This window comes from Psittacula echo (assembly GCF_963264785.1).
Source record: "Psittacula echo genome assembly, chromosome: 28".
Classification (NCBI taxonomy): Eukaryota; Metazoa; Chordata; class Aves; order Psittaciformes; family Psittacidae; genus Psittacula; species Psittacula echo.
In genome coordinates this window covers 1,860,461-1,886,977 of record NC_137763.1, presented here as the reverse complement: position 1 = coordinate 1,886,977, position 26,517 = coordinate 1,860,461, and the positions used below count along the sequence as shown (strand labels likewise).

General features: G+C 61.5%; 1 protein-coding gene across 1 annotated transcript; it reads left to right on the top strand.

Moving 5' to 3' along the window:
* The first annotated feature begins 125 nt into the window (after positions 1 to 125).
* Positions 126 to 25,696, top strand: LOC308230768 (E3 ubiquitin-protein ligase HUWE1-like). Its single transcript, XM_080635699.1, has 34 exons — positions 126 to 271; positions 360 to 435; positions 554 to 652; positions 763 to 896; positions 1,398 to 1,569; positions 2,725 to 2,953; positions 3,818 to 3,996; positions 4,609 to 4,698; positions 5,469 to 5,620; positions 5,716 to 5,764; positions 6,580 to 6,798; positions 6,915 to 7,131; positions 7,224 to 7,357; positions 7,759 to 7,970; positions 8,449 to 8,737; positions 9,323 to 9,425; positions 10,103 to 10,655; positions 11,005 to 11,638; positions 12,177 to 12,283; positions 12,432 to 12,588; positions 12,686 to 12,818; positions 14,072 to 14,274; positions 14,404 to 14,486; positions 15,593 to 15,689; positions 16,096 to 16,236; positions 18,570 to 18,815; positions 20,780 to 20,897; positions 21,000 to 21,140; positions 21,799 to 22,086; positions 23,058 to 23,163; positions 23,582 to 23,699; positions 23,778 to 23,959; positions 24,282 to 24,472; positions 25,533 to 25,696. Exons 1-34 carry the CDS (start codon positions 206 to 208, stop codon positions 25,633 to 25,635), a joined length of 6,021 nt encoding a protein of 2,006 aa, XP_080491825.1. The 5' UTR covers positions 126 to 205; the 3' UTR covers positions 25,636 to 25,696.
* The last annotated feature ends 821 nt before the right edge of the window (positions 25,697 to 26,517 follow it).

Sequence of the window (26,517 nt, the reverse complement as noted above, 5' to 3'; positions counted from 1 at the left end):
CCCCCAACTTCCCCTTTCCCTCCTCCCCATCTCCCTTAACCCCCCCATATCCCCCCATAACCCACCCGGGGGGGGCGGGGGGCACCTCCCCATCGCCCTGACCCCCCCCTTTAACCCCCCCCCCCCCATTAAAGGCGACCCTGGGGACCCCGAGCCCCCCGAGGAGGACGCGGAGGTGGCGCAGGCAGAGGCGGCCGATGGGGACATGGATGGCGAGGCCGAAGGTGACCCCGCGGGGCAGCCCGAGGGGCTCAGCACCCAGGAGATGCAGGTGAGAGCCCCCCCAACCCCCCCCGCACCCCCAAACCCCCCCCCCAGCCCCCCCAAACCTCTCCATATTCCCCCCCCCCCCCAATAAGGTGGAAAATGAACTGGAAGATCTCATTGATGAGCTGCTGGAGCGGGATGGAGCTGCTGGGAACAGCGCCATCATCGGTGAGACCCCCCCCAATTTGGTCCCCCCTAGAACAGGGACCCCCCCACATATTGGGGACCCCCCCCAGTTCTGGGGTGCCCCCTCATGGTGGTTTCCCCCCCCCCCCCCGTTTCCAAGTGAGCCGCTCCGGGGAGGATGAGTCGCAGGAGGATGTGCTGATGGATGAGGCCCCCTCCAATCTCAGCCAAGCATCCACGCTCCAGGCCAATAGGGAAGGTGGGTGCCCCATAGGGGACCCCCGAGGGGGTTTTTTTTTGGGGGGGGGGGGGGTTATTGGGGTCCTCTTGACACCCCCCCCCCTTGTATTCCTGTCCCCCACCCCATAGATTCCATGAACATCCTGGATCCCGAGGATGAGGAGGAGCACACGCAGGAGGAGGACAGCAGCGGCAGCAATGAGGATGAGGATGACAGCCAGGATGAGGAGGAGGAGGAAGAGGAGGAAGATGAGGACGATCAGGTGGGACACGGGGTTTGGGTCGGGGTTACCCCTATTTTGGGGCAAGATACCCTCATTTGGGGTCAGCTCACCCCCATTTCAGGTCCGAGGCTGCTATTTAGGGTCCGGGTACCCCGATTTTGGGGCAAGATGCCCCCATTTTGGCTCACATTCCCCCCATTTCATGTTCAGGGCTGTGATTTAGGGCCTGGGTACCTGAATTTTGGGTCAAGATACCTTCATTTTGGCTCAGGTCCCCCTATTTTGGGTCTGGGTACCCCTATTTTGGGTCAAGATATCCGCATTTTGGGCCAGGTTCCCCCATTTCAGGTCCAAGGGTGCTATTTGGCATCCGGATGCCACGTTTTGGGTCAAGATCCCCCCATTTTGGCTCAGGTCCCCCCATTTCAGGTCTGGATGCCCCTATTTTTGGGTCCAGAAACCCTCCTTTTGGGTCAGGATCCCCCCAGTTTGACTCCTGCTTTCCCCCCCCCCACCCCGGGGGGGGGCTGTTCCCTGCAGGACGACGAGGAAGGGGAGGAAGGGGAGGAGGAGGAGGACGACGATGACGGCTCCGAGATGGAGCTGGACGAGGATTACCCGGAGGTGAACGCCTCGCCCCTGGTGCGCTTCGAGCGCCTGGACCGCGACGACGACCTCATCATCGAGTTCGATAACATGTTCTCCAGCCCCAGTACGGCCGGGGGGGGCCATGGGCACCTCCATTGGGGTCTTTTCGGGGGGGGGGGTGTGGTGGTAAAAAGGGGTTCATTCCCCCCTCACACACACACACACTGCACCCCACTTCTTCACCTTCGTGTCCCAGCGGCGTAGGGGGGTCAGGATGCTTCTGCCCCTCATCAGTCCTGATGCTCTGTATTCCCGTCATTGCCATCCCATATCCCCCCATCCCTCACACCCCATATCGCTATCATTGGCATCCCATATCCCCATCCTTCACACCCCGTATCCCCATCATTGACATTCCATATCCCCTCATATCGCCATCATTAACATCCCATATCCTCCCATATCCCCCCATCCCTCACCCCCCATATCCTCATCATCGCCCTTCCATATCTCCGTCCCTGACACCCCATATCCCCCAATAGCCACCCCATTCCCTCACACCCTATATCCCATTCCCTGATACCCATATTCCCCTATGTCCTCCCATTCACCGACATTCCATATCCCCTCCATCCCTAACACACCACATCCCTCCATATCCCGTTCCCTCACAGCCCATATGCTCCATCCCTGACACCCGATATCCTCCTGTATCACCTTCTCTATCCCCCCATAACCTCCCCCCATACCGCCCCATATCTTCCCCATACCCCCCCGTACCCCCCTGTATCCCCTCATACGCCTCCATATCCCCCCCCATATCCCCCCATAGCCTCCCCATACCCCCAATACACCCCCCGTATGCCCCCATATCCCCCAATTACCCCCGCATATCCCCCCATACACCCCTCATATCCCCCCATACCCCCCGTACCCCCCTGTATCCCCTCATACGCCTCCATATCCCCCCCATATCCCCCCCCATATCCCCCCCATATCCCCCCATATCCCCCCATACCCTCCCCATACCCCCAATACACCCCTCGTACGCCCCCATATCCCCCCAATTACCCCCGCATATCCCCCCATACACCCCTCATATCCCCCCATATCCCCCCGTATCCCCCCCATACCCTCCCCATACACCGCCTGTATGCCCTCATATCCCCCCATACCCTCCCCATATCCCCCCATACACCCCCCCTATGCCCTCATATCCCCCCATACCCCCCCCACTCCCCCCCCCCCCACTCCCTGACCCCCGCCTGCTCTCCCGCAGCCGACATCCCGCCGTCCCCCGGGAACATCCCTGCCAGCCACCCGCTCCTGGTTCGCCACGCGGAGCACGGGGCCCTGGCCCTCGGCACCGGCGCCGCCACCACGCGCCTGGCGCAGGGCCTGGGCCGCAGCCAACGCACGCTGCGGCAACTCACGGCCAACGCCGGCCACACCATCCACGTGCACTACCCCGGAGCCCGGCAGCCCAACCCGCCCCTCATCCTGCAGCGGTGAGTCAGGGAGCCGGGACCCCCAGAGGGACCCCCATAGGGACACCCATAGGGACCCCCGTAGGGACCCCAAACCCACCCCTCATCCTGCAGCGGTGAGTCAGGGAGCCGGGACCCCCATAGGGACCCCCAACCCCCCCCATCCTGCAGCGGTGAGTGATGGAGCCGGGACCCCCATAGGGACCCTCAGAGGGACCCCCAACCCACCCCTCATCCTGCAGCGGTGAGTGATGGAGCCAGCACCCCCATAGGGACCCCCAGAGGGACCCCTGACCCACCCCTCATCCTGCAGCAGTGAGGGGTGGAGCCAGCACCCCCATAGGGGCCCCCATAAGGGACCCTAAACCCACCCCTCATCCTGCAGCGGTGAGTGATGGAGCCAGGACCTCCATAGGGACCCCCAGAGGGACTCCCATTAGGGACCCCCAGAGGGACCCCCAGAGGGACTCCCATTAGGGACCCTCATAGGGACCCCTGACCCACCCCTCATCCTGCAGCGGTGAGGGGTGGAGCCAGCACCCCCATAGGGACCCCCATAAGGGACCCCAAACCCACCTCTCATCCTGCAGCGGGGAGTGATGGGGACCCCAAACACCCCCCATCGTATAGCAGTGAGCGATGGCTCCCCAACCACCCCTTAGTTACAAGTGAACCCCCCTGGGAACCCCCTTCCCCCCCCCTCCCAACCCCTTAGTTCCCCCCAGGAACCTCTGTGTCCCCTTCCTTGTGTCCCCCACGATGTTCCCTTCTTCCCTAGCCCCGTATCCCCCTCAATGTCCCCTTCCTCCCCATATCCCCCCATTGTCCCCCTCCTCCTGCCCTGGTCCCCACATCCCCCTCAGTATCCCCCATGTCCTCCCGCAGGCTGCTGGGCCCATCGGCGGCGGCCGACATCCTGCAGCTGAGCAGCAGCCTCCCGCTGCAGAGCCGGGGCCGGGCCCGGCTGCTGGTGGGCAATGAGGACGTGCACATCATCGCCCGCTCCGACGACGAGCTCCTCGACGACTTCTTCCATGAGCAGGGCAGCACCGGCAGCCAGGCAGGCGAGTAGGGGTGGAGCCTAAAGGGGGGGGGGGCGTGGTCTGAAAGGGGGCGTGGTCAAGCACATCCCTGAACCAATGGGATGCAGGGAAAGGATGGATGGGGAGGAAAGGGGTGGAGCCTAAAGGGGTGTGGTCAGGCGCACCCCTGAACCAATGGGATGCAGGGAAAGAGGATGGGCTTGGAGGAAAGGGGGCGGGGCTTAGAAGGAAGGGGTGGAGCCTGAAGGGGGTGTGGTCGGAAGGGGGCGTTTTCGAATGCTCCTCAAACCAATGGGATGCAGGGAAAGAGGGTGGATGTGGAAGGGAGGGGTGGAGCCTAAAGGGGTGTGGTCAGGCACACCCCTGAACCAATGGGATGCATGGAAACAGGATGGACTTGGAGGAAAAGGGGTGTGGCCTGAAAGGGGCATGGTCACACACAGCTCAAACCAATAGGATGCAGGGATTGAATGGAACTGGGGAAGGGGGCGTGGTCTAATGGGGTGGGGGGTGGAGCCACACACCCTCTTCTAACCAATAGGGTGCAGGGATAGAGAGGGGAGGATGGACCTGGGGAAGGGGGCGTGGCCTGTCAGAGGGGCTCACCCAGCTCCCCCCCCCCCCCCACTGCAGGGACCCTCTCCAGCATCCCCACGGCCCTGACGCGCTGGACCGAGGAGTGCAAGGTGCTGGATGCTGAGAGCATGCACGACTGTGTCTCGGGTGAGCCTCCCCGGCCCCAGTGTGGCCCCAGTACCCCCACTGCCCCCACAGCGTCTCCCATGGGTCCCCCAAACCACCATCACCATCGTCTCTATTCCCACTGCCACCCCCACCCAGCTGGGGATCCCTCCAGTGCCATTAGCAGGGTCCCCAGTACTCCCCCTGTTATCCCCCATGGATCCCCCAGACCACCATCACCCCTCTATTCCCACAGCATCCCTTATGGATCCCCCAAATCACCATCACCCCTCTATTCCCACAGCATCCCTTATGGATCCCCCAAATCACCATCACCATCACCCCTCTATTCCCAGCACCACCAACACTCAGCTGGGGATCCCTCCAGTACCATTAGCAGGGTCCCCATGATGTCCCCACCACTGTGGGGGTCCCCAATGCCCCCCGCCATTGACCTCCATGTATCTCCCAAATCACCATCACTCCTCTATTCCCACCACCACCACCATCCAGCTGGGGATCCCTCCAGTACCATTAGCGGGGTCCCCAGTACCCCCCATTGTCCCCATGGGTCCCCCAAACCACCATCCCCATCAGCATCCCAACACCCCCACTGTCCCATCAGCTGTAACCACCACCACCACAACTCATCCAGCTCCATCACCTGGCACTCTGAGTGTCCCCAACACCCCCAAACACCCCCCCCACTCACCCAGGGACCCCTCCGCCTCCATCACTTGGTGCTCTCGGTGTCCCCACACCCCTCTGGGTGTCCCAGCACCCCCAAACCCCCCCTCTTTGCCCCCCCGCAGTGGTGAAGGTGCCCATCCTGGCCCGCCTGGAAGCGCTGCGTGACGAGGAGCTGGACGAGCGGCGCGAGAAGCGCCGGCGCCAGGCAGCTGAGGAGGAAGCCAAAGGCAGCGAGCGGGGGGGCCCTGAGGACAAGGAAGGGGCTGACACCCAGGTGAGGGGCTCCCCAACCGTTCCACACCCCCTTATACCCATTTGGGGGGGGTCCTTTTTACATCCCCCCCCACTTCCTATCTCCATCACCCACAGGATGTGGCATCCAAAGCCGCCGCTGCCGCCACCGACATCACCCCTCCAGGTAACTCCTTCCATTCATTCCCATTCACTTCAGCGTTCCCAGTGTATCCAGATGACCCCCCCCATCCCAAATCCCTATTCCCCCCCCCCCATATTCCCCTTGACCTGGCACCCCGCGGGTTGAGGTAGTAGATTGTATAGTTGGAGGGTCACACCCCCGTCTCGGAGATAACTATACAGTCTACTGTCTTCCTCGCGGGGCGCGCGCCCGCCGCTGGAGCACGGGGTCCCCCCTTGGGTCTGGGGGGGTCACACGCTGATGGGGGGGACTCTGGAGCATCCTTTCCCCTACCCCAGTATCCCTAGGATCCAGTTGGATGTTGAGAATGGGGGTGGTTTGGATGGGGGGGGGCTCTGGAGCATTCTTTCCTCTATCCTAGTATCCCCAGAGGCTGATGATAGGGGGGGGTCCGGAGCATCCCTATCCCAGTATCCCCAGAGGCTGATGATGGGGGGGGGGCTCTGGAGCATCCCTATCCCAGTATCCCCAGAGGCTGATGATGGGGGGGGGCTCTGGAGCATCCCTATCCCAGTATCCCCAGAGGCTGATGATGGGGGGGGGCTCTGGAGCATCCCTATCCCAGTATCCCCAGAGGCTGATGATGGGAGGGGGGATTGTAAATGGAGAGGGGTGTGTTTTGGGCGGGGGAGGCATAATGTGGCTCTGGGGGATTCGCCTCAAATCCCCCCCCCCCCCCTTGTTTTGGGTCTGTATGGACCAATTTGGGTGTGTTATTGGGGGGGGGGCGTCCCATAGAGCTCTATGAGTATCCCTGATGTTGATCCCTGTACGTGTGTGTGTGTCCCCCATCCCAGAACACAGTGGGACAATGGGAGAGACCACCCCTCCCGGTCCCCACCGGACATTGGTGATGTTGGAATCGACGCCGAACCCCCCAGATCCTCCTTCGGGAGGAGCCCCCCAGATTCCCACTCGCCCCCCCCAACCCCCTGACCATGAAGAGGGGGGACCCGGGCGAACCCCCCAAGATGCTGAAGCCACTCAAATGGAGCTCTCACCCGCTCCCACCATCAGTAAGTCCTTGGGTTTAAGGGGAGATCCCTGGGTTTTGAGGGTGCCCTCGATTTGGGGGGGTCTCCTTACATTGGGGGGGGTCTCTATTAAGGTACCCCCACCTTTTCCTCTTTAGCATCACTGTCCCCAGAGCGAGCGGAGGACTCGGATGCTCTGACCGCCGTCAGCAGCCAACTGGAAGGATCCCCCATGGACACCTCGAATTTGGCTTCTTGTACCTTGGAAGAGTCAGGGGGGGCCCCCGCTCCTCCAACAGCCCCCCAAAACCCCCCTGGCACCCCCCAAGGTCCCCCCCCAGCTCCCCCTGATGCTGCTCAGCCCCCTGATGACAGGTAAAGAGCCCTCCTATGGCAAGTAAGGGGGGGGTTATAGGGTTGGGGTGCCCCATAGCTGATGTTGTGTCAACCCCCTTCTCATCCCCAAGCTCGCCCCCGGCCTCGTCCTCAGAGAGTTCCTCCACCCGGGATTCCGCTGTAGCCATTTCGGGAGCTGATTCCCGAGGGATCCTGGAGGAGCCGCTGCCGTCCACCAGCAGCGAGGAGGAGGACCCCCTGGCCGGTCAGTGTCCCCCCATCCCATGGCACATCCCATGTGTACCCCATAGGGATCAGCCTGCCGGAAGGGGTGGATCCTGTGTCCCCCCATCCCACGGCACATCCCATGTGTACCCCATAGGGATCAGCCTGCCGGAAGGGGTGGATCCTGTGTCCCCCCATCCCACGGCACATCCCATGTGTATCCCATAGGGATCAGCCTGCCGGAAGGGGTGGATCCTGTGTCCCCCCATCCCACGGCACATCCCATGTGTATCCCATAGGGATCAGCCTGCCGGAAGGGGTGGATCCTGTGTCCCCCCATCCCACGGCACATCCCATGTGTACCCCATAGGGATCAGCCTGCCGGAAGGGGTGGATCCTGTGTCCCCCCATCCCATGGCACATCCCATGTGTACCCCATAGGGATCAGCCTGCCGGAAGGGGTGGATCCATCGTTCCTGGCGGCGCTGCCGGATGACATCCGCCGGGAAGTGCTGCAGAACCAGCTGGGGATCCGCCCCCCCGCCCGGGTCCCGCTCACCTCAAGCCCCGCCCCCCCGGTCGTGGCCAATCCCGGCCTGACCGAGGTCAGCCCCGAGTTCCTGGCGGCGCTGCCCCCGGCCATACAGGAGGAGGTGGGCGGGGCCCCGGGGGGGAGCATGAAAGGGGATTGGTGGATGCAGGGGGCGTGGCCTGAGGGAGGGGGCGTGGTTAAGGGGAAGAGGTGGGGTTACGTGGGAGCATGAAAGGGGATTGGTGGGTGCAGGGGGTGTGGTCACAAGGGGGTGGAGCCTAAATGAGGGTGTGGGTAAGGGGGTGTGGTCTGTCTTGGGGTGGAGCTTATATAAGGGGCGGGGCTTGTGTGAAAGGGTGGGGCTTAAAGGGGTGGCGCTTAGTCAAAGGGGCGGGGCTTAAATCAAGGGTGTGGGGCTCAAAGGAGGTGGTGTTTATGCGAAGGGGTGGGGCTTGTGTTAAAGGATAAAGCTTAAAGGGGCGGAGCTTATTCGAAGGGGTGGTGCTTAACCCCTTCATGTCCAGAGCCTTCCCCCTGTAGGCGTGGCCTATCGGGGGCGTGGCCTTTGGAGGGCCCCATCCTGACCGCTCTCCCCGCAGGTGCTGGCGCAGCAGCGCGCGGAGCAGCAGCGCCGGGAGCTGGCGCAGGCCACGAGCTCGGACGCGCCCATGGACCCGGTGACGTTCATCCAGACGCTGCCGTCGGAGCTGCGGCGCTCGGTGCTGGAGGACATGGAGGACAGCGTCCTGGCCGTCATGCCCCCCGACATCGCCGCCGAGGCCCAGGCCCTGCGCCGCGAGCAGGAGGCCCGGCAGCGGCAGCTCATGCACGAGAGGCTCTTCGGCCACTCCAGCACCTCCGCGCTCTCTGCCATCCTGCGCAGCCCCGGTGAGGAGGCACCGATGTGCTTGTGTCCCCCCACCCCATTCCTGCCCCCCCCGGATCCATTTAGCACCTCCCAGGCCAGCACCCCTATTCCAGCTCTGTTATCCCTATTCCAGGCCCCCGCTGATCTATTCCAGCTCTGTTATCCCTATTCCAGGCCCCCGCTGATCTATTCCAGCTCTGTTATCCCTATTCCAGGCCCCCCCGATCTATCCAGCTCCAGCACCCCTATTCCAGCTCTGTTATTCCTCTTCCAGGCCCCCCAGATCACTCCAGAACCCTCAGATTCCTCCACCACCCCCATCCCCAAGACCCCAATCCCCGCATTCCCCACCCCATTCCCAACATTCTAATCCCCTCATTTCCCCTTCTATTCCCCCATTCTTAATATCCACATTCCCCTCCCATTCCCCCTCCCGTTCCCCTCCCATTCCCCTCCCATTCCCCCTCCCATTCCCCGTCCCGTTCCCCCTCCCATTGCCCCCCATTCCCCCCCATTCCCCCTCCCATTCCCAATCCCCCCATTCCCAATCCCCCCATTCCCATGGCATTCCCATGGCATTCCCACTGACTGCCGTGTCCCCGCAGCGTTCACGAGCCGCCTGAGCGGGAGCCGGGGGGTGCAGTACACGCGCCTGGCAGTGCAGCGCGGGGGCACCTTCCACATGGGCGGCACCGCCGGGCACAGCAGGTACCGGGGGGGGGACATCAAACTGGAGCTGGGTTTGAACCTGATTTGGGCTGGGTTTGAGGTGGGTTTGAACCTGATTTGATCCGGATTTGAGCTGGGTTTGAACCTGATTTGGGCTGGGTTTGAGCTGGGTTTGAACCTGATTTGATCCGGATTTGAGCTGGGTTTGAACCTGATTTGGGCTGGGTTTGAGCTGGGTTTGAACCTGATTTGATCCGGATTTGAGCTGGGTTTGAACCTGATTTGGGCTGGGTTTGAGGTGGGTTTGAACCTGATTTGATCCGGATTTGAGCTGGGTTTGAATCTGATTTGGGCTGGGTTTGAGCTGGGTTTGAGCCTGATTTGATCCGGATTTGATCTGGGTTTGAGCCTGATTTGAACCAGCTTCGATCCTGATTTGATCTGGATTTCTTTCTCATTGAAGCTGGTTTTGAGCTGGGTTTGATCCTGATTTGGTACGGGTTTGATTTTGATTTGATCAGGATTTGAGCCTGATACGAACCTGATTTCATCTGGGTTTGATCCTGATTTGAGTCTGATTTGAGCCGGGTTTGATCCTGATTTAAACCTGTTTTGAGCTGGTTTTTAGCCTGATTTGAGCTGGGTTTGATCCTGCTTCGAGCCAGGTTTCATCCCGCTTCAATCCCGCTTCTCTCCCCATACCCCCCCCCCCCCAGACCCTCAGCCGGCAACGTCGACAACCTCCTGCGCCTGCGCGGCCGCCTGCTCCTGGACCACGAAGCCCTCTCCTGCCTCCTGGTGCTGCTCTTCGTGGACGAGCCCAAGCTCAACACCAGCCGCCTGCACCGGGTCCTGCGCAACCTCTGCTACCACGCGGCCACGCGGGGCTGGGTCGTCCGCAGCCTCCTCTCCATCCTGCAACGCAGCAGCGAGAGCGAGCTCTGCCTCGAGGCCCCCCGGGCCCCCCCGACCCCGGAGGAGCGCCCGCGCCGGGCCCGAGCCCCCCCCGGCACCACCGGCACCGAACCCCGCGCTCTCGACCTCATGCACCGCGTGGAAGCGCGCAGCTCCGGGCAGCTTTCCTGGCTCTCCGTCTCCATGGATGCGGCCTTGGGATGCAGGACCAACATCTTCCAGATCCAAAGGATGCCCGGCAGGAAGCACACGGAAAAACACGGCGCCGCCGCCGGCTCCGCCGTCCACATCCACCCGCAGGCAGCGCCCGTCGTGTGCCGGCACGTCCTGGATACCCTCATCCAGCTGGCCAAGGTAAAGGGGGGGGGGTCCGGGGTTTGTTTTGGGGTGCATGAAGGGTCCTTGATGGGGTTGGGGGGGTCTGGGGTGTATTGGGGGATGCTGGGGCATGTTATGGGGTGTCTGGGGGGTTCAGGATGGGTTTTGGGGGGCACTGGGACATATTATGGGGTGGGGGGGGGGGGGAGGGCCCTCCCGAACTTGGGTTCCCTTTGGGGGGGGGGCAGCCACCAAAGCATAAGTGGGGCCCCCCAAAACCCACCCTGGGTGCCTGGGGCACACTGGGGGGGGGGTTTGTGGTTGTATTTGGGGGGGGGGTCACCACCCCCCTGACCTCCCCCCCCTTTTCCTCCCTCTTTTCCAGGTCTTTCCCAGCCACTTCACCCAGCAGCGGGGCCGGGATCCCAGCACGGAGCCGGAGCGGGAACGTGGCCCCCCCAAAGCCGGGGGCAGCCCCTGCCCCCCGCCCCCTCCTCCTCCTCCTCCTCCTCCTCCCCCCCTCCCTCCCCAAACCCCTTCTGCCCCCCCACCCCCTCCCCCCTCTTCCGGAGCCCCCTCCTCCGCCCTGCCCCCCCCCCCTTCCGGCAGCCTTTCCACTGATTTTTGGGACCTTTTGGTGAAATTGGATAACATGAACGTGAGCCGGAAAGGGAAGAGCTCGGCCAAAACGGGAGCCGGGGCGGGGGGCCCGGAGCCCGAGGCCACGGGGATGGGCTTGGAAGCGTCTCCCCTGGGCCAGCTGATGAACATGTTATCCCATGGCGTCATCCGCCGCAGCGCCCTCCTCACCGAGAAGCTGCTCCGGCTCCTGTCCCTCATCTCCATCGCTCTTCCCGAAGGTGGGAAAGGGGCTGAGGGGGGAGCGTCACCGGTGGCACCGGCAGCGCCGCCCCAAAGTGTCCCCGTGGCAACGGGAGCCGGGGCGGCTCCGGGGAGTCCGTCAGCGCCGAGCGGGAACGCCGGGAATGCTGCGGCCGGAGGGGGAGCTGCGGCTGGGGGTGAGGGGATGGGGATGGAGGGACACAGATGGGAATGGGGATAGAAGGGATACGGGAATGGGGATATGGCTGGGGATGGAGGGACGTGGATGGGGGTGGGGGTATGGATGGGAATGGGGATATTGGGGGGGGGGGATGGAGGAACATGGGTAGGAATGGGGATATGGATGGGGATGGAGGGACACGGATGAGAATGGGGATGGAGGAACATGGATGGGAATGGGGATATGGGTGGGGATGGAGGGACGTAGATGGGGATATGGGGATAAGGACACGGATATGGGTGGAGATGTGGTGATGGGGACATGGAAGGGGATAAAGGGACATGAGAACAGGGATGGGGACATGGGTGAGGATGGGGATAGGGACCGAGGAGTTGGGAACATGGGGATGGAGACATGGATTGTGATGTGAATGGGGCATTGGGATGGGGTTGGGGACAAGGACATGGATACGGATGGGGACATGGGGATGCAGACAGAGGCGGCACCATCCCTTCACTGCCACCATCCCCACACGTCCCCCCCCTCTTCCCCAGCCTCTGCCAAGGCCTCCAAGTCCCCAGCGAAGGGCCCCGAGAGCAGCCCTGACCCACGGATGGCGGCCACGGGGCTGACCGAGAGCCAGCTCCAGCTCTCAGTGGAGGTGAGCACCCCTCGGGGACACCGCAAAGAGGCCTCGTCCCCCCCCCCATGTGTCCCTCCATGTCCAACCATGTCCCCTCCCCATGTCTGCCCCCCTTCCTCCCCACGCCCCCCCCGTGTCCCCCCCCCTTACCCCCTGTCCCCCGCAGGTCCTGACGTCCCACTCGTGCTCCGAGGAAGGCCTGGAGGACGCAGCCAACGTCCTGCTCCAGCTCTCGCGCGGCGACGCCGGCACCAGGGACACGGTTCTGCGCCTGCTCCTCACCGGCGCCCGGCACCTCGGGGCCACCCTGTGCCGCCAGATCGGTGAGGCCTTGCCCACGGCGGGGGGCGGGGGTTAGCATTGGGTGTCCCCCCCAGCTGAACACACCCCGGTGACACCGTGGTGCCGTGCCCGGCGCAGGGACGCTGCTGGCCGAGCTGAGGGAATACAACCTGGAGCAGCAGAGGAGGGCGCAGAGCGAGGCCCCGTCCCCCGAGGGGCTCCCCGAGGAGCAGCCGCCCAGCGCCAAGCTCAAGGGCAAGATGCAGAGCCGGTGAGATGGGGGCACCCCCCACACACACTGTTCATTCTGGGCCCTACTGATAGCTGTAGTTGGTGCTGTTAACCCGTGTCCCTGCTGAGGACAGCCCTCATTGCTGCTGTTAACCCGTGTCCCTACTGAGGACAGCCCTCATTGCTGCTGTTAACCCGTGTCCCTACTGAGGACAGCCCTCATTGCTGCTGTTAACCCGTGTCCCTGCTGAGGACAGCCCTCATTGCTGCTGTTAACCCGTGTCCCTGCTGAGGACAGCCCTCATTGCTGCTGTTAACCCGTGTCCCTACTGAGGACAGCCCTCATTGCTGCTGTTAACCCGTGTCCCTGCTGAGGACAGCCCTCATTGCTGCTGTTAACCCGTGTCCCTGCTGGGGACAGCCCTCATTGCTGCTGTTAACCCGTGTCCCTGCTGAGGACAGCCCTCATTGCTGCTGTTAACCCGTGTCCCTACTGAGGACAGCCCTCATTGCTGCTGTTAACCCGTGTCCCTGCTGAGGACAGCCCTCATTGCTGCTGTTAACCCGTGTCCCTACTGAGGACAGCCCTCATTGCTGCTGTTAACCCGTGTCCCTACTGAGGACAGCCCTCATTGCTGCTGTTAACCCGTGTCCCTGCTGAGGACAGCCCTCATTGCTGCTGTTAACCCGTGTCCCTGCTGAGGACAGCCCTCATTGCTGCTGTTAACCCGTGTCCCTGCTGAGGACAGCCCTCATTGCTGCTGTTAACCCGTGTCCCTGCTGAGGACAGCCCTCATTGCTGCTGTTAACCCGTGTCCCTACTGAGGACAGCCCTCATTGCTGCTGTTAACCCGTGTCCCTACTGAGGACAGCCCTCATTGCTGCTGTTAACCCGTGTCCCTGCTGAGGACAGCCCTCATTGCTGCTGTTAACCCGTGTCCCTACTGAGGACAGCCCTCATTGCTGCTGTTTGCTGTTGTCCTTGCTGACAAACCTTGTTTCTGTTGTTCACTCATGTTCCTACTGAGGACAGCTTTTGGCCATACTGTTAACCCATGTCCCTACTGAGGACAGCCCTCATTGCTCCTGTTAGCCATTGTCCTTACGGACAAACCTTGTTTCTGCTGTTAACCCATGTCCCTACTGAGGACAACCTTTATTCCTCTTGTTAACCTTTGTCCCTATTGTTAACCCTTGCCCCTACTGATGCCAACCCTTGTTCCTCCCGTTAACCCTTGCCCCTACTGACAACCCCCCCCCCCCATCTCTAACCCCATTCCCCCCCCGGCTCAGGTTCGACACAGCCGAGAGCGTGGTGATCGTGGCGTCGCAGAAGCGGGCGCTGGGCGGGCGGGAGCTGCAGCTCCCCTCCATGTCCGTGCTCACCTCCAAGACCTCCACGCAGCGCTTCTTCCTCCGCGTGCTGCAGGTCATCATCCAGCTGCGCGACGACACGCGCCGGGCGCACAAGAAGGCCAAGCAGGCCGGGCGCCTGGGTAAGGACATGGAGGGGACCACCCCCCACCCCCCCCCGCCGCCATTGATGCCTTCGCACCCCACGTTGTGTGTCCCTAACGCACCCCTCTCTCTGTGTGCCTGTGTCTGTGTCCCCCCCCCCCAAGCAGGCGCCGGGGGCCTCGGGGCGGCTGGCAGCATCCAAGCAGCCGTCCGGCAGCTGGAGGCCGAGGCCGACGCCATCATACAAATGGTACGTGAGGGGCAGAGGGCCCGGAGGCGGCAGCAGGCACACACGGTTAGCACGGCCGCCCTTCCTCACCCTGCTCCTCCTCTGCCCCCTCTTGCTCTGCCGCCGCCTTGTTCTCTTCCTACACCCTCCTCTTGCTCCTCCTTCTCCTCCTTTTTCTCTGCCTCCTCCTTCTCATTCCCTCTTCTCCTTCTCTGCTTCCTCTTCTTCCTCTTTCTCTGCCTTCTTACTGTTCTCTTCCTCTTCACCTTCTTCCTTCTCCCTCTTGTTCCTCCTCTTCCTCCTTTCCCTCCTCTGCCTCCTCCCTCTTTTCTTTCTCACCCTCTTCCTTCACTCTCCTCTTCCTCCTCCTCTCCCTTCTTTTCCTCTTCCTCGGCCTCCTCCTCCTGCCTCCTCATTCCCTCTCTTCCTCCTCCTTTTCCTCCTCCTCTGCCTTCTCCATCTCTTCCTTCTCCTCCTCTTCCTTCACTTGCCTCTTCCTGCTCTTTCCCCTCTTCATTCTCCTCTTCCTCCTCTTCCTTTTCTTCCTCCTCATTCTCTCTCCTTTTCCTCTTTTTCTTCCTTTTTTTCCTTCTCCTTTTCCTCCTTTTCCTTCTCTTCCTCCTCATTCTCTTCCTCCTTCTCCTTCCTCCCATTCCTTTTCTTTCTCCTCTTCTTCCTGCTTCTCTTTCAGCTTCTTCTCTTTCTTCTCCTCCTCATTCTCTGTCCTTTTCCCTCTTCTTTCTTTTCTTCCTCCTTCTCTTCCTCCTCCTTCCCCCCTTTCCCTCCTCCTCCTTTTCCGCCTTTTCCTCCTCCTTCTCTTCCTTCACCCTCATCTTCCTCCTCCTCCACCTCCTCCTCCTCTTCTTCCTTTCCTTCCTCCTCTTTCTCTTCCTTCTTATCCTTTTCCTTCCCTCTCCTCTTCCTCCTCCTCCTCTCCGCTTCCCTCTGTTCCCTCCTGCTCTGCCTCCTCTTCCCCCCCCCTTCCTCCCTCTTCCTCCCCCCGTTACCCTCCTCCTCCCATCCCATTCCTGCTTCTCTTCCCCTCCAAGCCCTCGGGGCGGGGGGAGCGGTATTTGGGCTCCATGGGGGGGTCGCGTCCCCCTAAACCTGCCCCTGTCCCCCCGCAGTCGGAGGCCGGGCCTGCGGATGCCGCTCCCCGTCGGGAGGAATCCCCCATGGATGTGGATCAGCCGTCACCAGCCCCCCAGGACAACCCCTCCGTGGGTGAGAGCCCCCCCAGTGCCTCCCAGTGCATCCCAGTGCCCCCCCAGTGCATCCCAGTGCCTCCCAGTGCCCCCCCGAATGTAACCCAATGCCCCTCCAGTGCATTCTAGTGCCATCCAGTGCATCCCATTGCCCCCCACAATGCATCCCAGTGCCCCCCATCGCAACCCAGTGCCCCCCCAGTGCATCCCATTGCCGCCTGCTGTGCAACCCAGTGCATCCCAATGCCCCAAACTTGCCCCCATCCCTTTTAGCCCCACTCCGTGCCTGTCTCAATCCCGGCGCTCCTCCCATTGGCTCTCCATTGGGAAGTGGCTGAACCTGGACCATGGTTGGCGGGGGGGGGGGAGGGGGGAGGAAGGGTCCTGACCATGTCCCTGTGTCCCCCCCCCCCCAATTCCCGCAGGCTCCGAGGGGCTGGAGCGGGACGAGCGCGCTCCGGAGCTGCCGCTGCTGAGTGAGCAGCTCTGCCTGGATGAGCTCTGGGATATGTTGGGAGAGTGCCTCAAGGAGCTCGAGGAGTCCCACGACCAGCACGCGGTGCTCGGTGCGCCCGGGGGGGGCTATGGGGGGTTGGGGGGGACAGGGCCCTGGGGGTGCCCCCTGCACCCCATCCCTGCAGCATCAGTGCGTCCCCCGTGGGGTTGGGGTGCCCCTTACACACCCTGCATCCCCCCTGAGGGATGGAGACCCCCTGGTTCTTCAAGGGGTCCCCAAGGGAAGGGGTTTGGGGGGATGGGAGGGGGTTTTGGGGGGGTTGGGGCCATTGAAATGCAGCCGTCCCCCCTCGCCCAGGGGCTCAGCCTCATCCAACAGCCTGTCCCAAGCAGGATGGCCCCCCTGTTCTTGGGGTCCCAATTACCCCCATCTCTGTGTGCCCCCCCCAATTCCCATGGTCCCCCTTACCCCCATTACCTCTACATCTCTGTACCCTCCCCATTACCCCCCTGTCTCTCTGTCCCCCCCCATTCCCATGGTCCCCATCACCCCATTACCCCCCTGTCTCTCTGTCCCCCCCCATTCCCATGATCCCCATCACCCCCATTACCCCCCTGTCTCTCTGTCCCCCCCCATTCCCATGGTCCCCATCACCCCCATTACCCCCCTGTCTCTCTGTCCCCCCCATTCCCATGGTCCCCATCACCCCCATTACCCCCCTGTCTCTCTGTCCCCCCCCATTCCCATGGTCCCCATCACCCCCATTACCCCCCTGTCTCTCTGTCCCCCCCATTCCCATGGTCCCCATCACCTTACCCCCCCTGTCTCTCTGTCCCCCCCCATTCCCGTGGTCCCCATCACCCCATTACCCCCCTGTCTCTCTGTCCCCCCCCATTCCCGTGGTCCCCATCACCCCATTACCCCCCTGTCTCTCTGTCCCCCCCCATTCCCATGGTCCCCATCACCCCCATTACCCCCCTGTCTCTCTGTCCCCCCCATTCCCATGGTCCCCATTACCCCATTACCCCCCTGTCTCTCTGTCCCCCCCCATTCCCATGATCCCCATCACCCCATTACCCCCCTGTCTCTCTGTCCCCCCCCATTCCCATGATCCCCATCACCCCATTACCCCCCTGTCTCTCTGTCCCCCCCCATTCCCATGATCCCCATCACCCCATTACCCCCCTGTCTCTCTGTCCCCCCCATTCCCATGGTCCCCATTACCCCATTACCCCCCTGTCTCTCTGTCCCCCCCATTCCCATGATCCCCATCACCCCATTACCCCCCTGTCTCTCTGTCCCCCCCCATTCCCATGATCCCCATCACCCCATTACCCCCCTGTCTCTCTGTCCCCCCCATTCCCATGGTCCCCATTACCCCATTACCCCCCTGTCTCTCTGTCCCCCCCCATTCCCATGATCCCCATCACCCCATTACCCCCCCTGTCTCTCTGTCCCCCCCATTCCCATGGTCCCCATTACCCCATTACCCCCCTGTCTCTCTGTCCCCCCCCATTCCCATGATCCCCATCACCCCATTACCCCCCTGTCTCTCTGTCCCCCCCATTCCCATGGTCCCCATTACCCCATTACCCCCCTGTCTCTCTGTCCCCCCCCATTCCCATGATCCCCATCACCCCATTACCCCCCTGTCTCTCTGTCCCCCCCATTCCCATGGTCCCCATCACCCCCATTACCCCCCTGTCTCTCTGTCCCCCCCATTCCCATGGTCCCCATTACCCCATTACCCCCCTGTCTCTCTGTCCCCCCCCCATTCCCATGATCCCCATCACCCCATTACCCCCCTGTCTCTCTGTCCCCCCCTATTCCCATGATCCCCATCACCCCCATTACCCCCCTGTCTCTCTGTCCCCCCCCATTCCCATGGTCCCCATCACCCCCATTACCCCCCTGTCTCTCTGTCCCCCCCCATTCCCATGATCCCCATCACCCCATTACCCCCCTGTCTCTCTGTCCCCCCCATTCCATGGTCCCCATTACCCCATTACCCCCCTGTCTCTCTGTCCCCCCCCCATTCCCATGATCCCCATCACCCCATTACCCCCCTGTCTCTCTGTCCCCCCCTATTCCCATGATCCCCATCACCCCATTACCCCCCTGTCTCTCTGTCCCCCCCCATTCCCATGGTCCCCATCACCCCATTACCCCCCTGTCTCTCTGTCCCCCCCATTCCCATGGTCCCCATTACCCCATTACCCCCCTGTCTCTCTGTCCCCCCCCATTCCCATGATCCCCATCACCCCATTACCCCCCTGTCTCTCTGTCCCCCCCTATTCCCATGATCCCCATCACCCCATTACCCCCCTGTTTCTCTGTCCCCCCCATTCCCATGATCCCCATCACCCCATTACCCCCCTGTCTCTCTATCCCCCCCCATTCCCATGGTCCCCATTACCCCCCTCTCTCCATGCCCCCCCCCAGTGCTGCAGCCGGCCGTGGAAGCCTTCTTCCTGGTGCACGCCACGGAGCGGGAGAGCAAGCCCCCGGTGCGGGATACCCGGGAGAGCCAATTGGCCCACATCAAGGACGAGCCCCCCCCGCTGTCCCCGGCCCCCCTCACCCCCGCCACCCCCTCCTCCCTGGACCCCTTCTTCTCCCGCGAGCCCTCGTCCATGCACATCTCGGCCAGTTTGCCCCCCGACACCCAGAAGTTCCTGCGCTTCGCTGGTGAGCGGGGATGGGGGGGTTGGGGCTTCGGGAAGGGGATTTGGGGGTGGCTGGGGTGATGGGAGAGGGATTGGGGGTGATGGGAGGGGATTGGGGGTGATGGGAGAGGGATTGGGGGTGATGGGAGAGGGATTGGGGGTGATGGGAGAGGGATTGGGGTGATGGGAGAGGGATTGGGGGTGATGGGAGGGGATTGGGGGTGATGGGAGAGGGATTGGGGGTGATGGGAGGGGATTGGGGGTGATGGGAGGGGGATTGGGGGTGATGGGAGGGGATTGGGGGTGATGGGAGGGGATTGGGGGTGATGGGAGAGGGATTGGGGGTGATGGGATTGGGGGTGATGGGAGAGGGATTGGGGGTGATGGGAGGGGATTGGGGGTGATGGGAGAGGGATTGGGGGTGATGGGATTGGGGGTGATGGGAGGGGGATTGGGGGTGATGGGAGAGGGATTGGGGGTGATGGGAGAGGGATTGGGGGTGATGGGAGAGGGATTGGGGGTGATGGGAGGGGATTAGGGGTGATGGGAGAGGGATTGGGGGTGATGGGAGGGGATTGGGGGTGATGGGAGAGGGATTGGGGGTGATGGGAGAGGGATTGGGGGTGATGGGAGGGGATTGGGGGTGATGGGAGGGGATTGGGGGTGATGGGAGAGGGATTGGGGGTGATGGGAGAGGGATTGGGGGTGATGGGATTGGGGGTGATGGGAGGGGATTGGGGGTGATGGGAGAGGGATTGGGGGTGATGGGAGGGGATTGGGGGTGATGGGATTGGGGGTGATGGGAGGGGATTAGGGGTGATGGGAGAGGGATTGGGGGTGATGGGATTGGGGGTGATGGGAGGGGGATTGGGGGTGATGGGAGGGGGTTTGGGGGTGATGGGAGAGGGATTGGGGGTGATGGGAGGGGATTGGGGGTGATGGGAGAGGGATTGGGGGTGATGGGAGAGGGATTGGGGGTGATGGGGATTGGGGGTGATGGGAGAGGGATTGGGGGTGATGGGAGAGGGATTGGGGGTGATGGGAGGGGGATTGGGGGTGATGGGAGAGGGATTGGGGGTGATGGGGATTGGGGGTGATGGGAGAGGGATTGGGGGTGATGGGAGGGGATTGGGGGTGATGGGAGGGGATTGGGGGTGATGGGGATTGGGGGTGATGGGAGGGGATTGGGGGTGATGGGAGAGGGATTGGGGGTGATGGGAGGGGGATTGGGGGTGATGGGAGAGGGATTGGGGGTGATGGGGATTGGGGGTGATGGGAGAGGGATTGGGGGTGATGGGAGGGGATTGGGGGTGATGGGAGAGGGATTGGGGGTGATGGGGATTGGGGGTGATGGGAGGGGATTGGGGGTGATGGGAGAGGGATTGGGGGTGATGGGAGGGGGATTGGGGGTGATGGGAGAGGGATTGGGGGTGATGGGGATTGGGGGTGATGGGAGAGGGATTGGGGGTGATGGGAGAGGGATTGGGGGTGATGGGAGGGGATTGGGGGTCATGGGAGGGGGTTTGGAAGGGTCTGGGATGATGGGATGGGGATTTGGGGGGTCTTTGAAGTGATGGGAAGGGCTTTAGCAGGGATTTGGGGTGATGGGATGGGGATTGGGAGCAATGGGGGTGTTTGGGCATTAGGAGGGGCTTTGGGGGTGTTTGAAGGCATGGGATGGGGCTTAGGGAAGATAACGGGGGGGGACCTCGGGCTCAGAAGAGGCTTGGGGAGGATTTTGGGGGTCGGGAGGTGGTGTAGGAGCAGGCGGGGATGTTGGGAATGGGGTTGGGAAGGGATTTGGGGGTACCTGGAGCTTTGGGAAGCGCCTTTGGGCCCCTCTTCAAGGTCTTTTGCCTCCTTTGGGGCGCCCAAGGCCACATCCCCCCCTCCCCCCTCATTCTCTATGCAAGAAGCCCCCTTTTGGGGTGTCCCCCCATTCCGGGGTCCCCCCCCATAACCCCTCCATGTTCTCCCCCCCACCAGAGACCCACCGGACGGTGCTGAACCAGATCCTGCGGCAGTCCACGACCCACTTGGCCGATGGCCCCTTCGCCGTCCTGGTCGACTACATCCGAGTCCTGGACTTCGATGTCAAGCGCAAGTAGGAGGCCGGGGCCTTGAATTGGGGGGGGCGAAAGAGGCTGCACTATAGAGGGGGGGGTCCCCTAAAGCCTGGTTTTGGGGTACCCCCCCCCCTCCGCAGGTACTTCCGTCAGGAGCTGGAGCGGTTGGATGAGGGCCTGCGCAAGGAGGACATGGCCGTGCACGTGCGGCGCGACCACGTCTTCGAGGACTCCTATAGGGAGCTGCATCGGAAGTCCCCCGAGGAGATGAAGAACAGGCTGTGAGTGCCCAGAGACACCCAGGATCCACCCAGAGACACCCCAAATCCACCCAGAGACACCCGAAATACAGCCAGAGACACCCCAAATCCACCCAGAGACACCCAAAATACAGCCAGAGACACCCCAAATCCACCCAGAGACACCCAGGATCCACCCAGAGACACCCCAACACCCTGAGACACCCAAAATACCCCCAGCAACACCCCAAATCCACCCAGAAAGACCCCAAATCCACCCAGAGACACCCAAAATCCACCCAGAAACACCCGAAATCCACTCAGAATCACCCAAATCTACATAGACACCTCAAAATCTAAGCGGAGACAACCCAAATCCAGCCAGAAACACCAAAAATCCACACAGAAACACCCCAAGTCCACCCAAAGATGCCCAAATCCACATAGATACCCCAAAATCTAAGCGGAGACACCCCAGAGACACCCAACACCCACCCAGAGACACCCAAATCCCACCCCAGAGACACCCAAAACCCACCCAGAGACACCCAAATCCCACCCAAAGACACCCAAAACCCACCCAAAGACACCCAAAACCCACCCAAAACCACCCCAAATCCATCCAGAGACACCCAAACCCCCCCTAAACCACCCAGACCCCCCCCAAAACCCCCCCTTTCTGTGCATGTGTCCCCCCCAGGTACATCGTGTTTGAGGGCGAGGAGGGGCAGGACGCGGGGGGCCTGCTGCGGGAGTGGTACATGATCATCTCGCGGGAGATGTTCAACCCCATGTACGCGCTGTTCCGCACGTCGCCGGGGGACAGGGTCACCTACACCATCAACCCCTCGTCGCACTGCAACCCCAACCACCTCAGCTACTTCAAGTTCGTGGGGCGCATCGTGGCCAAGGCCGTGTACGACAACCGCCTGCTCGAGTGTTACTTCACCCGCTCCTTCTACAAGCACATCCTGGGCAAGTCTGTCAGGTGAGAGGGGAGAAGGGGGACACCCGGCTTGGGGTGTGGAACCACCTTTGTGGGGTGATGGACACCCAGCTGGGGGTGTGGAACCACCTTCATGGGGTGTAGAACAGCCTTACATGGTGATGGACACCCAGCTGGGGGTGTAGAACAGCCTTACATGGTGATGGACACCCAGCTGGGGGTGTAGAACAGCCTTACACGGTGATGGACACCCAGCTGGGGGTGTGGAACCACCTTCGTGGGGTGATGGACACCTGTCTCCGAGTGTAGAATTGCTTTCATGGGGTGTAGAAGAGTCTTATACAGTAATGGACACCCAGCTTGGGGTGTTAAAGCATCCTTATGGGGTGATGGACACCCAGCTTGGGGTGTGGAACCACCTTCATGGGGTGTAGAACAGCCTTACATGGTGATGGACACCCAGCTGGGGGTGATGAACCACCTTTTTGAGGTGTAGAACCCCATTTTGGGGATGTAGAACCCCATTTTTGGGGTGCAGAACCCCATTTTAAGATGTAGAACCCCATTTTTTGGGCGTAGAACCGCATTCTTAAGGTGTAGAACCCCATTTTTTAGGTGTAGATACCCCTTTTTGGGGTGCAGAACCCCTTTTTGATGTGTTGAACCCCATTTTTTGCATGCTGAACCCCATTTTTTGGGTGTAGAACCCTATTTCGGAGCATAGAGCCCCATTTTTAAGGTGTAGAACCCCATTTTTAAGGTGTAGAACCCCATTTTGGGGGTGTTGAACCCCATTTTTGGGGTGTAGAACCCTGTTTTGGGGGTGTAGAACCCCATTTTTAAGGTGTAGAACCCCATTTTTAAGGTGTAGAACCCCATTTTGGGGGTGTAGAACCCTGTTTTTTGGGTGTAGAACCCCGTTTTGGGTGCGTAGAGCCCCATTTTTAAGGTGTAGAACCCCGTTTTCGGGGTGCAGACCCCCCTTTCCGGGTGCTGACCCCGCTGTGGCGCAGGTACACGGACATGGAGAGCGAGGATTACCACTTCTACCAGGGCCTGGTCTATCTGCTGGAGAACGACGTCTCCACCCTGGGCTACGACCTCACCTTCAGCACCGAGGTACCCAGCACCCCCCCCCCACCAGGGACACCCCAAAACGCGGCCTCGGGGTGCCCCCCCCCCCAAGTGCCAGGGGTGCCCCCTTTGCTCCTGGGGGGGTCCTCTGCTTTGGGGGTGGCCCCAGGTCCCAATGGTTTCCCCTTTGTCCTGGGGTGTCCCCCACTATTCCAGGGGTGTCCCTAGGTCCCAAAGGTGTCTCCCCTGTTCTTGGGGTGCCCCCTTTATCCTGGGGGGTCCCTTTGCTTTTGGGGTGTCCCCACTGTCCCAATGGTGTCCCATTGGTACCCCCTTTGTCCTGGGCTGTCCTTCTCCTTTGGGGGTGTCTCCTCTGTCCCAGTGGTACCCCCTTTGTTCCTGGGGTTCCCCCCCTCCTTTGGGGGGGGTCCCTTGAACCCCTCCCTTTCCCTTTCCCATCCAGGTGCAGGAGTTCGGGGTGTGCGAGGTCCGGGACCTGAAGCCCAACGGAGCCAACGTCCTGGTGACGGAGGAGAACAAGAAGGAATACGTGCACCTCGTGTGCCAGATGCGCATGACCGGTGAGCCGCGGGGCATTCCCGACAACACCATTCCCATGGACACACACACACCCCCCCTTATCCCATATTATCCCCTAGGAGCCATTCGGAAGCAGCTGGCGGCCTTCCTGGAGGGTTTCTATGAGATCATCCCCAAGCGCCTCATCTCCATCTTCACGGAGCAGGAGCTGGAGCTGCTCATCTCGGGGCTGCCGACCATCGACATCGACGACCTCAAGGCCAACACCGAGTACCACAAGTACCAGGGCAACTCCATCCAGGTGGGGCTGCGCCGCCCCGAAACAGCCCCAGGCACCTCGAAAACAGCCCCAAATCAGCCCAAAACACCTCAAAACCAGCCCCAAACGCTCCAAAAATCCCCCCAAAACATCCAGAAATACCCCAAAACGCCACAAAATCAGCGCCAAAACCAGCCCCCAAATACCCCAAAACCACCCCAGAACACCCAGAAATACCCCGAAACACCCCTCAAAACCACCCCAAACCACCCCAAAACGCCTTTAAACCCCCCTCCGCGGACCATCCCAATCCCCCTCCGAGGCGGGGGGGTTGTCTGAGGCCGCGCTCTCTCCCCCCCCTCAGATCCAGTGGTTCTGGCGGGCGCTGCGCTCCTTCGACCAGGCCGACAGAGCCAAGTTCCTGCAGTTTGTGACCGGCACCTCCAAGGTCCCGCTCCAGGGATTCGCTGCCCTGGAAGGGATGAACGGGATCCAGAAGTTCCAGATCCACCGGGACGACCGCTCCACCGACCGGCTGCCCTCGGCACACACCTGGTACCGGCACGGGGACGGGGGATGCATGGGCAATGGGATATGGGACGCACAGGGGATATGGGGAATACACATGGGGATGGGATGCACAGGGGATATGGGATGCACAGGGGATGGGATGCACAGGGGATGGGATGCACAGGGGATATGGGATGCACGGGGGATATGGGATGCACGGGGGATGGGATGCACAGGGGATATGGGATGCACGGGGGATGGGATGCACAGGGGATATGGGATGCACGGGGGATGGGATGCACAGGGGATATGGGATGCACGGGGGATGGGATGCACAGGGGATATGGGATGCACGGGGGATGGGATGCACAGGGGATATGGGATGCACAGGGGATGGGATGCACAGGGGATATGGGATGCACAGGGGATATGGGATGCACAGGGGATATGGGATACACAGGGGATGGGATGCACAGGGGATATGGGATGCACAGGGGATGGGATGCACAGGGGATATGGGATACACAGGGGATGGGATGCACAGGGGATATGAGATGCACAGGGGATATGGGATACACAGGGGATGGGATGCACAGGGGATATGGGATGCACAGGGGATGGGATGCACAGGGGATATGGGATACACAGGGGATGGGATGCACAGGGGATATGGGATACACAGGGGATGGGATGCACAGGGGATATGGGATACACAGGGGATGGGATGCACAGGGGATATGGGATGCACGGGGGATGGGATGCACAGGGGATATGGGATGCACAGGGGATATTGGAGATGGGGAAATGGGATATAAACATGGGATGTGGGATATAGGATAGGGGGAGACAGGATACGGATATGGGACATGGGACACATGGGATATCGGATATGGGACGCAATATAGGAGACGGGACATAGGGTATCGCCATTTTGAACACATGGTTCCATGAGACACAAATCACATGACCTCAGCCACGCCACACACAGGCAACCACTGGGTGGGACTCCATGGGTGGTAGTGGCCGGGGGGGGGGGTGCCTGTATCCTTGTGCCACTTCCGGGGTGCCCCCCCCACACTTTATGTGTGTGTGTGTCCCCCCCCAGCTTCAACCAATTGGACCTGCCCGCCTACGAGAGCTACGAGAAGCTGCGGCACATGCTGCTGCTGGCCATCCAGGAGTGCTCCGAGGGCTTCGGCCTGGCCTAGGGGGGCCCCGGGCCCTGCCCCCCCCCAGCAGCTCTATAAATATATATATATATTTTTTGGTTTCGTTGGCTTTTTTTTTTTTCGGTTTTTTGGGGGTTTTTTTTGTTGTTGTTGTTGGGGGGGGGTGGGGGGGTGGGGGGGTTTTGGTTTTTGGTTTGGTTTTTTTTTTGGCTCTGTTGGGAAGTGGGGGAGGGGATTCCCGCCCCCCCCCCCCCCCTCCTCCCCTCCCCCCCCGCCATGTTGTTTTTGAGGGGTCGGAATGGTGAATTCAAAGGGGAAATGGCCCCTAAATTATAGAGGAAAGGTTCGGCCCCACCCCCCCCCCACCCCCAGGAAAAAATTGACAGAAAAAGTGAAAAAAAGGAATAAAAAAAGTGCACTCTTGGTAAGGGCAGTTCCGGTCGTTCTTGGGGGGGGGGGGGGGGGGGGAGGAAAGGGGCGGCCGCCAGGGGGGGGGGCCTGTGGGACGGTGTGGCCGCCATCTTGAGTGTGGCAATGCAAGTACAGCGCGGTGATGTGGCCGCCATCTTGAGTGTGGCAGGGTGTCGGCTGTCCTGAGCGAGGTAAAAGCGCGCTGTTTCGCTCGCCATATTGAGTGTGGCACTGACAGCGCAGCGGCCATTTTGAGTAGGGTAACGGATGTGCTATGCCCTCTGGGCGCCATCTTGAGAGTGGCACCTGTGGGCGCCATCTTGAGTGTGGTAATAAAGGGACAGGGCTTCGTCCGCCATATTGAGTGTGGCACTGACGGTGCAGCGGCCATCTTGAGTCGGGCAATAGAACGGACGTTCTATGCCCCGTGTGCGCCATCTTGAGTGTGTCAAGCCGCACCTTGAGTCGATGGCGTGTGGAGGCCATATTGCGTGCGGACTGGGGGTCCCC